The sequence below is a fragment of the Elgaria multicarinata genome, chromosome 13 (assembly GCF_023053635.1).
Source record: "Elgaria multicarinata webbii isolate HBS135686 ecotype San Diego chromosome 13, rElgMul1.1.pri, whole genome shotgun sequence".
NCBI lineage: Eukaryota > Metazoa > Chordata > Lepidosauria > Squamata > Anguidae > Elgaria > Elgaria multicarinata.
In genome coordinates, this window is record NC_086183.1 from 4,561,777 (window position 1) to 4,572,512 (window position 10,736).

A 10,736-nucleotide genomic window follows, 5' to 3' on the forward strand; every position below is an offset into this window, starting at 1 on the left:
TTGGCAGGGGCTCACGGAGAAGGACCCCTGTGGATGACCTTAGGGTCCAGGCAGGTACATATGGAAGAAGGTGTTCCTTCAGATAGCCTGGACCCAAGCCGTATAAGGCTTTCTATGTGAATACGAACACTCTGAATCGGGCCCAGACCTGGACTGGCAGCCAATGAAGTTGTAAAAGGACTAGCATGATGTGGTCTCGCTGGCCAGTCCCTGTTAGCAAACATGCTGTCCTGTTTCGTACCAGCTGAAGTTTCTGGACCATTTTCAAAGGCAGTCCCACGTATAACGCATTGCAGTAATCCTTGATCATTGGGCTTTTGCCTAAGTATTTCATTCCTACGTATGGAGATGGGCTCTAGGTGGTGGCTGGGGAGGGGAAGACGGCAGGGGGTGGTCCCTGGTGGATATTAATAATATCATTACTAACTTAAGTCTTGTTGATAGATTCATTTAACCTGAGAAAATAGCCTCTGAACTCACGCAAGCCTTGGATTCATTTACATGTTCAAGGGGTAAAGCACAGGTTGAAATGAGTTAAAAATAGGGATGGGGAAATCTGTTAATTTTAGTGCCACTCTGCTTCTCATTTTTCCAATCTATGTTCAGTTCATCTCAAATTTTGAGAATTTCTATGGTCTTAAGATTAGTCTGAACTGAACTTTGAGATTTTTTTTCTTTAAGTTCACATGAATACTCATAAGCAGGCTTTGTACAGATTTCTCTGCATGTACACATCTTTGCCTAATATACATGTTTTTGCAAGCATTTCCCCAATGAATTGCATTTTTAATGCCCAGCCTGCAATTTTGTACACCTTTTTTGCTGGAGGAACCCACTGCAACGTTTGGAGTGGGATTTTCAAAGAATAACTGTGCTTGAGTTTGCATAAACTTCAAAATTCGTACATCCCTAGGTCATTAAGTTTCAGCTGCAACTAACCATATCAAAGAGAGGTCTGACTCTGGAACAACATTTCTTGTTCATATTTCCTTTTGAATGAACCAGGGATGTGAGAAAAAGAAGGCAGAGCATCCCAATTATTTTGTACCTCTGAGACCAGTGCAGTCCCCATTGAATAGGGACAGGCTTGCATCACCACCTGTCCTCTGGAGAGAGCTAAGAGCCCGGCCTCACAAACAGCTCTTTAATCCCATCGCAACCCACAGAGTGCAGCACCTGGTTAGCTGCCTCACCCCCCCCCCCCCACTGCTCTCAAGTGCCCTGGAAGCCAAAAGCCATCAGGAAGTAGCGAAAGGCACACTCTGCTCTTTGAAGGGTGACAAAGACAGGACAGGATTATTCAAATGCAGAACAGAAGTCGGAAGGAGAGACAAGCTGGAATATATTACATCTGTGCATTTCCCCCCTCGGGAGAAGTTCTTCGCGGTGCATTCACTTAGGAGATGATGTTTAAAAAGGCGTTTCTCCACCATCTTTGAAAATCTTATAAGGCTTGATTCTCAGTTAAACTATGCAATTATCGGTATTCTGTATTATTTTGATCAGATCTTTGCCATTTTTTTTTGAAATCTTGTTTTGAAATCCTGCTGGTCTTCTTTCTAATGTATTATGTTTCCTTTGCCTGACGTTTGGTTGGCCAATTCCAAGACACAGGACTCCCTTTCCCTGGTGTCTGGCAACCCAATTAGCAGATCTTGGTCTTAGGCCCCATCCATATAATAATGGGCTCAAGTTACAGGAAGCTAGATTCTGTCTGGACATCAGGAAAAACTTCCCGACTGTTAGAGCAGTACGACAATGGAACCAGTTACCTAGGGAGGTTGTGGGCTCTCCCACACTAGAGGCCTTCAAGAGGCAGCTGGATGACCATCTGTCAAGGATGCTTTAAGGTGGATTGCATAATAGGCCCCTTCCAACTCTACTGTTCTATGATTCTATGACCCTCACCCATGATGTGGGCTCTGTCCCATCTCTCTCTCTCTCTTTCTCCTCCCCCCCCCCATAAATGCCTATCTTTCCCCCGGCTCTCCTCTCCTGACATGCCCTGTTTGTGGAAAGTACTCATCGCCACAACGGTAAAATGATATAGATGTTTGCTGTCCGAATGAATTAAATGTGACAAAAGGAATATAACTAAAGGAAATGAAGGATAAAAATTTGATAGATATAATAACAACTACAGCAGCAGCCCTAGCCTAAAACAGCTACTCACCAGCAACAAAAGATCATGTAACAAAGATATCGGCTTTTGCTAGACCTAAGGATTATCCCAGGCAATGGAGGGGTCCTCCCTGCCTGCTCCCGGGATCCCCTGTGTGTCCTTTGGGTGCACAGGGATGATCTCGGGACGATCCCGGGATACAGGCCTGGTCTGTATCAAGACCAGCACAAGAACTATATCCTGTGCAGGCCCAGATGCCAACTCTTTTGCCAGGTCTGCTCTGGCAACACTATTACAGGACCCAACAATCTCATCCACAGCATCAGGGGTTCATATTCCAACGTGCACATGCCATTGATTGTCAGCAATGCCATACTGCATAATACGCAGGACAAATAGGCCAGTCTCTCGGGAAAAGTATAAACAGACACAAATCTGGCATCAGATATATATATATATATATATATATATATATATATATATATATATATAAAGCCAAGGGAGTGGGAGACACTTCAACCAACCAGGACATTCTCACTGTCCTTAGAACTTCAAAGAAAGTTTTCAACATGAAACAGCTATGCTACAATTCATCAAGAAGTTGACATTTATCTCATGTTGCTTGAGACAAAGGTGTTCTTGTTCTTCTTGTTGTTGTTTTTAAAAAGCTTGTGAATACATGTATGCTATTTAGCTTGCCAATAGATGGATGTCTGCATCATAATTCAATAGCTACTTTGCGAATGGACCCTGTTAGGGTATTTTCTGCATTTCAGTTCCCTCTGATCTCTGTATTTACAATTCCCACTCCTGTCCCCAACCATGTGCATGTGTGACACACACTTGGAACGCAGGATAACACCCATGTTCCCCAGCAACTGGTATATACAGGCTTACTGCCTTGGATCCTGGAGGTAGGACATAGCCATCAGGGCTAGTAGCCATGGAGAGCCTTCTCCATAATAACTGGGCTAGTCATTAAAGTTCCACAATTCTCTTTGCTGTTTTTGTTACAATGGACGATCACAGATACCTTTCTGGAAACAGCAACACAGATATCTTCTGGAATTTGACACATACCTGTGTAGTGGATTACAAATCCCGTGTTGCTGACAGAGGCATCACTCCGAAAGGCCAGGAAGAGTGTGTTGCTACTGCTCTCAATTCTCTCTGGTAGCTGGGTGTCATAGAAACTACCAATCAAGGGGCTAAGTGAGCTGGGCCCATCATAGATGTGTAAGAAATCATATCCTGGTTCCAAATTGAAGCTGAGGGAGAAGAGGAAGAAAGCAATGTTAGATGTATTACCACTGATTCTTAATGTGTTGCCCTTCTATAAAGGTGAGTCACAAAGGGACAACGTAAACACATGAAGTAAACAAAGTAAACAGCCAGTGTGGTGTAGTGGCTAAAATGTTGGACTGGGAGCCAAGAGATCCGGGTTCGAGTCCCCACTCGGCCGTGGAAACCCACTGGGTGACTTTGGGCCAGTCACAGACTCTAAGCCCAGCCTACCTCACAGGGTTGATGTTGTGAGGATAAAACAGAGAAGGATTATGTACACCACCTTGGGTTCCTTGGAGGAAAAAAGGCAGGATATAAATGCAATAATAAATCAATAAATCAATAGGGCTACAAATGACAATCTAAGAGGGCAACTAGGGGTCCTACAACTGCCAGCAATTCCCAGAATTGTAGGATTTCTTTCGGTCTAAATATGCATAGGGTTATGCCCTAAAACATAGAAAAATAAAGAACAGCTGCCTTCTAGAGATGGATGAATATTCCAATTTCATTTTCTCTCAGTTTCTCATTTTTTTCCAAAGCTTAAATTTGGTTCATCTCGAACTTTTGACAATTTCTTGTTTTAAATTCAATTTGTCCCAAACTTTTGAGATTTTATTTTAAAGTGTCCATGAAAATTCATAAGCATTATTGTGCACATTTGTCCCAATACATGCATTTTATTTATTTATTTATTTATTTATTGCATTTTTATACTGCCCAATAGCCGAAGCTCTCTGGGCGGTTCACAAAAATTAAAACCATAATAAAACAACCAACAGGTTAAAAACAGTATAGAAAGCACAACCAGGATAAAACCAGGCAGCAAAAATTGATATAAGATTAAAATACAGAGTTAGAACAGTAACATTGAAATTCAAGTTAAAATTAAGTGTTAAAATACTGAGAGAATAAAAAGGTCTTTAGCTGGCGACGAAAGGAGTACAGTGTAGGTGCTAGTCTTGCATAATGAACACATTTTTGCCCGGTATAATGCATTTTAACACTATTTCCTTTAATACATGCATTTTTCTACATAGTTTTTTGACTGGTTTTTTGTCCATTGCAACATACAGCAAAGGACAAATTTCAAAAGATACTTGAATTTCAGTTCACATATCAGTTCACAAGTGTGTCCACCACTCTGCCGCTAAGATCATCTTCTTGGCCCGCCGCTCTGACCATGTCACTCCACTTCTGAAATCTCTTCATTGGCTTCCAGTTCACTCCAGAATCCAATATAAACTTCTCCTGCTGACCTTCAAAGCTCTTCACGGTCTAGCTCCTGCCTATCTCTCCTCTCTCATCTCACACTATCGCCCTGCTCGTGCTCTCCGCTCCTCTGATGCTATGCTTCTCGCCTGCCCTAGGACCTCCACTTCCCTTACTCGGCTTCGTCCTTTTTCTTCTGCTGCCCCTTACGCCTGGAACGCTCTTCCAGAACACTTGAGAACTACAAACTCAATCACTGCTTTTAAAACTCAGCTAAAAACTTTTCTTTTCCCTATAGCCTTCAAATATTGAGTTTGTTCTGACTCTATACTGTTAGCTTCTCCCTACCCGGTGCCTGTTTACACTTCCCTGTGCCTGTTTGCATTCTCCTTCCCTCTTTATTGTTTACTACAACTTATTAGATTGTAAGCCTATGCGGCAGGGTCTTGCTATTTACTGTGTTATCTGTACAGCACCATGTACATTGATGGTGCTATATAAATAAATAGATAATAATAATAATAATAATAATAATAATAATAATAATAATAATAATGTTAAAATGCAAACTGAACGAATTTCTCCCACATCCCCCCTGTCCTCAGTCGTTAGCCCACTACATGGAGAGTGAATGATTGAAAGAGGGATATAATCACGTCTCCAGGGCCCAACCGCAATGTCGTGCAGTGAATGCCTGACATTTCACCCAACATCTTCAAGTGCTGGGAGAAATTCTGAAGGGGAGGCTGGTTGTTTTTAGGGCTGTGCTCCGCTTCTCTTCAGATCGGAGAAGCAGAAGCGGATCGAGAAGCTTCGCCTCCCGTTAAGATCCTTCACCTTGATCCGGAGCTCTGCAAAAAAGGTAAGGAGGCCTTACCTGGCGCTGCCGCCGCCTGTGCGGTGATGGTGGCAGAGCCAGGTAAAGGGGCAGGGGGGGTCTTACCTGGTCCGTCACAGCCCGTCACCGGCTTCACTAAAGCCCACGGCTCAACCCAGAAGTGTTCCAGGTTGAGACGTAAGCTCTAGTGAAGCTGGCAATGGGCTGTGATGGACCAGGTAAGTGTTGTGCGCGAGGGGGGTTTACCTGGCCCTGCCGCTGCTGCCCGTGCAGCAACGGCAGCAGAGCCAGGTAAGGGGGGAGGAGGGAAGTGGATTTAATTGGCCCTGCCACCACCACCTGTGTGGCGATGGCAGCAAAGCCAGGTAAGGGGGCAGGGGGGTCTTACCTGTGTCTGTCTGCGGTCCGGCGGCGGCTTCAACTGAGCCCGAGGACTCAAACCAGACCGGTTTGAGTCCTCGGGCTCAGTTGAAGCCGCCGCCGGACTGCGGATGGACGCAGGTAATGGGGGAGGAGGGAGGGGGCCTCCCAATCATGTGGAAGAGTGTTTATTGGTACAGCTTTCTTCCCTTTCAGACATCCATCCAATGCATGAATGTCTGAACCTTGCTCCCCCTTTTCATCACTAATGCATGAATAGGGCTGACATTAGAACATCAAAACTAAAGCAGCATAAAAAGGGGAAGTAAATAAGCGTGCTGTCTAGTGAACCCTTTCCCAAATTGGTGCCCTCCAGGTGTTTTGGGCTTCAACTTCCATCAGTCCCAGGCCAAGATAGCCAATGGCAAGGAAGTTGTAGTCTGAAGCATCTGGAAGAGACCAGGTTGGGGAAAGCTGATCTAGCCGTTCTGAATACGCTTTGCCACATACTGACCCAAAAAGGGTATAGATCCCTCTCTGATGGCTCTCTCTGGACATGTTGCTACCACCAGTATGGGGTGACCTCACTTCAGGAGATGGTGCAGGGGTTTTTTAACTTAAAAACAAGCTGGGTTTTTAACTTTGGCTAGTGTGTTCATCATTTTGGCATCTGGTTAATAATTATTCCAAGGAAAGCAAAGCCTATCTGTAAAATGAATGGGATCCACACTTCGTTTTGTTCAGAGCTAGCCCATTGAAATCAATGGGACTTCGGTTACTCATGACTAAGGGCACAATCCTATGCATGTTCAGGCAGAAAAAAGTCCTATGATTCCCAGCATGCTCTGGCCATCCATGCTGTCTAACCATTGCATCCTAAATTAAATTTCATTCATTTCAATGAGTCTACTCTAAGCATGACTGAGTCTAAATCCAACCCAACAGCTTTCCATCTTTGCAATTTTTCGGTTATTTCCCAAATTATATCTTTATTTCAAAAGTTAGATGAATGTCCTCATCCTGCAAGTTTAATCATTGTCACCCAACCTGTCTCCTGACACAGCACAATGACATTTGAAACATCGCTACAAAAGCTCTTTGTACGATCTCTGAACATTCCCAATTTAAGGTTCCAGAAAATGTTTTTAGCCATTTTGGACAGCAGCTATGGAAATATTTCCTGTGATCAATGGCACTGAGTTTGCAATATGAGTGTTGGGCATCTGTCTTTATTTGTCTCAGTGTTGCATCTCTAAGAAGGGGAAAGCTTCTAGTTTTCCAATTTACAACAAATATGATTTTTATTGGAAAGTGTGGAGAGGGCAGTGAATGATTAATTTAATCAATCTAGTAAATAAAAATAGATATCTTGAAATTGTATTTTATTGAAACTGGTTTTAGTTAAAATTATTGATATTTAATATGACTTCTTTAATAAGTGTTATAGTTTTTATGGCATAAGACACCTTGGAAAGATTTATAAGGCAGCTAAGAAATGGATTAAATCCATAAGAATAAAGAATGGGTCTCTGCCTGTCTGTTTGCACCATAGCTCCAAGACCATGAAACCCAGACACCTGAAACTAGGCATACATACTATGGAGATACTTGGGGTGTGCAGTTCAGGGTTATTTGGGTTTTCTTCTTTACAATGCTTTGATTAATTTTAATGCATTTAAATGTCTCTCTATGTTTGAAACCTGCAGTGCCATTTTTGGTCACTAGGTGGCAGTTGTCTCTACCAGCTCATAGCTTTGCAATTGATACAGTTTGATACAGGTGGAGGATCCAAGGGAGAGAATTACGCAGCGACCCCTCCCCATGCTATGATGCTCTGCCCACAGGGTAACGGAGTGGACAAGCCCCTCCCTCAGGGGGCTATAGGGTGCACTACAGCAAGGGTAGGGTTGCCATATTCTGAATCCACAAAACCGGGACAATTTTTTGGGGGGGGGGGGCTAGGATTTTTTTAAAAAAACCTGAGCAATATGTAAAGGTCTAGGGAAAGAAAGAAAGCTAACTAAGCTTTAGTTATCTAACACTGCAATCCTATGTGTGTCTACTCAGAAACAAATCCTATGAAGTTAAATAGGACTTATTCCCAGGTAAGTATGCATAGGATTGCAGCCTAAAGTACTTACGCATCTGCAAATAAATAATAGGCAAAGAACAGTTTAAGCAAACAAACAGGAAAAAATGACACTAAATTACATTTCTCCACTAGTTCTCAAAAGCTAGAGGAGACTTTAATATAGAGACTTACACTCCACTGAGCAGGCTCAAGGCACCATTTTGGAGGTTGGAATTTCTCCGGCCGGCTGGAACAGGAATCCAGGATTCTTGACTGACTGGTTGGGACATTTTGGAAATGCTTGGAAACTGGGACATTCCCGGTTTTCTGGGACATATGGCAACCCTAGGCAAGGGGCATGTGCAGGAGGGTCTGCAGCTATGCCTTTACTCAGAAAGGGCAGGCACCCGGTGTGCAACCCAGGCAGCTGTGTAATTTCCCTCACTAAAATATTATTTAGTGAGGCGGCTACCAGGAGCAGGGCCTTCTCTGCTGTGGCACCCCGGCTATGGAATGAGGAGGTTCGCTTGGCACCTACATTATATGCTTTTAGACGCCAGGTGAAGACCTTTTTATTCTCCCAGCATTTTAACAGTCTCTAAATAAATTTTAACTTGGTGTTTTAAATTTGTAATTTTGCATTGCTGCTGTTTTTATCTGGTTGAGCTTTTTTATTGTATTTTATATTATGGTTTTGTACTGTTGTTTTACACTTTGAATGGTTTTAATTTTTGTGAACTGCCCAGAGAGCTCCAGCTATTGGGCGGTATAGAAATGTAATAAAAATAAATAAATAAATAAATAAATAAATATTTAAAACATTTGTATACCACCCTATATCATTAAGATCTCAGGGTGGCATACAGATAAATGCATACAGTATGAAACAATAAATATACACAGCTAAAAACAAATTAAACCATGAACCAAGTTAAAACTATAATTTAAAATCAGTAAAAACAATTAAAAGTTAAAACAATGTGTCATCTTAGTGAATTTAACCATCAAAGCCTTTGTTAAAAAGCCATGTTTTCACTTGGCGCTGGAATAAAATCAGCATTGGTGCCAGTCGGGCCCCCCGCATTCCACAGTTGGGGTGCTGCTCTACAAACAGTAGCAGGTAATGCAAAGCCCTAAAATCCAAGGACAGGGAGAATTTGATGTACATCCTTAGGTTTTGGCTATTCTTAGCTGGTTACTCTTAAGTGCATGGAAAAGATGAATGGACTACCAAAGTGACTTCTTCAGAGACAACAAAAGACTCTTATTTCAGGCTCCCAGGCCCATGGCGATCCTTCCCAAGAGGTGTACCCTGGTAGAAATGGAAACCAAAGAACTTACGTATGAAACACCAGGGCAATGACGTAATCGGGAGAGACCGTCAGCTTCCAGTCACACTCCTTTCCTGGGGGGTAAGGCTCTGGGTAGTTTGGGGACAAGATCACCCCAGAAGGCCCAGTCAGGATCCCGCCACAGGGAGCTAAAACAGAAGGAAAGGAAAGAAGAAAAAAGGCAAACCCAAAGTGTATCTCTCAGACATTCCCAGGAGGCAACTATTTCTGGGAGTGGATAAACTTAGGGAAGTCTAAGGAAATGGCAATTACATAACCACAAGAACTGTCTCCTCCTCTGCATCCCCCTGTGACTTCCGAGGTTTGCTAAGATGGCAATTTAATATTGTGCGTTTTTTGGTTTGGTTTTTTTTTTGCAACACAACATTACAATAGGAAGTGCATATAGAAAGGCATTCTTGGTGGCTGGTCCCCAGGATCTGGAATTTCTGCCTCTTAAAAGTGCAGCAAACCTCCCCACACCCACCAACCCACCTATCCCTGACAGCTCCTGGCGTGTGGGTGGGTGTGTTAGGGTGCCATGCTGTTACCATTGGCTATACATTGGGCAGACCCTCCTCATAGCCTCCAACTTGTCTTCCTGGGTCTTATGGGTGAGCAAAGTGTGGAAGCTACCCTAGAGAAACAGGATGCTGCCCTTGCGGAATCACTCTGCACAGCCCAGCCCTTGGTGCATGCATGAGGGCCGTTTCTACACCAGCCTTCCCCTCCCAGGATCATCCCTGTACATCCAAATGACACACAGGGGATCCTGGGAGCAGGCAGGGACGACCCCTCCATTTTCCTGGGATAACCCTTAGGTGTAGAAAGGCCCTAGGCCTTTTTTGGCCTGATGACCAAATCATGTTGGTTTTTACATGTGTGAGCACCTAAGGACTGGGCTGGATCTGACCATGGATCTTGTTTGTCATTTGGAGAAGACAAGGCCCTGGGAATCTTGCAAGCTCAGTAATGTTCCATCGCATGCTCCCAGGATCTAAGGGTCAAACTATATGTTTCGCTAACTGTGTAGGTGTGCTGAGCCTAGGCACGGGAGAATCAGGGAGGTTAGAACTCAATGGAATTCTCCAAACGTTCTTTCAAAACTCAGTTCCACTTATTCCTGTTCACATTTGCAATGTCTTCCACCCCATTCATTTGAATGAAGAAGGTGTGCATTGACTAAAGCCTAAAAATAATTTTTTAAAAACAAAAAAAACAAACGTGCATTTTTATATATATTATGTTTATATGTTACATTTATATCTTGGGTAGTGTAGCATGCACCCACTCATGTACACTACAACCTAGTACAAAGAAGTCCACTGCCTCTAATACTGGAAGTAATCTCTAGCCATCATGACTAGTGGCGACTAGTGGCCTTATCTTCCATATGCTGCTGATGGATTTGGCAGTTCCATTTAGCCACCACGGCTAAATGCCATGGATAGAGCTACCCTCCTCTAAGAAACTGTTTAATCCCTTTTAAAATTCTATAAGCCAGAGACCAGCATCTCC

The 10,736-nt window shown here is 43.2% G+C and overlaps 1 protein-coding gene across 1 annotated transcript in view; it reads right to left on the reverse strand.

The window, feature by feature from the left end:
• Positions 1 to 10,736, reverse strand: part of CSMD2 (CUB and Sushi multiple domains 2) — a 784,677-nt gene that overhangs the window by 161,215 nt on the left and 612,726 nt on the right. Inside the window, exons 28-29 of the mRNA XM_063140724.1 lie at positions 9,229 to 9,367; positions 3,203 to 3,390 (exon numbers count right to left, since the gene is read on the reverse strand). Of these exons, the coding sequence (XP_062996794.1) occupies positions 3,203 to 3,390; positions 9,229 to 9,367 (327 nt within the window). The remainder of the gene's footprint in view (positions 1 to 3,202; positions 3,391 to 9,228; positions 9,368 to 10,736) is intronic.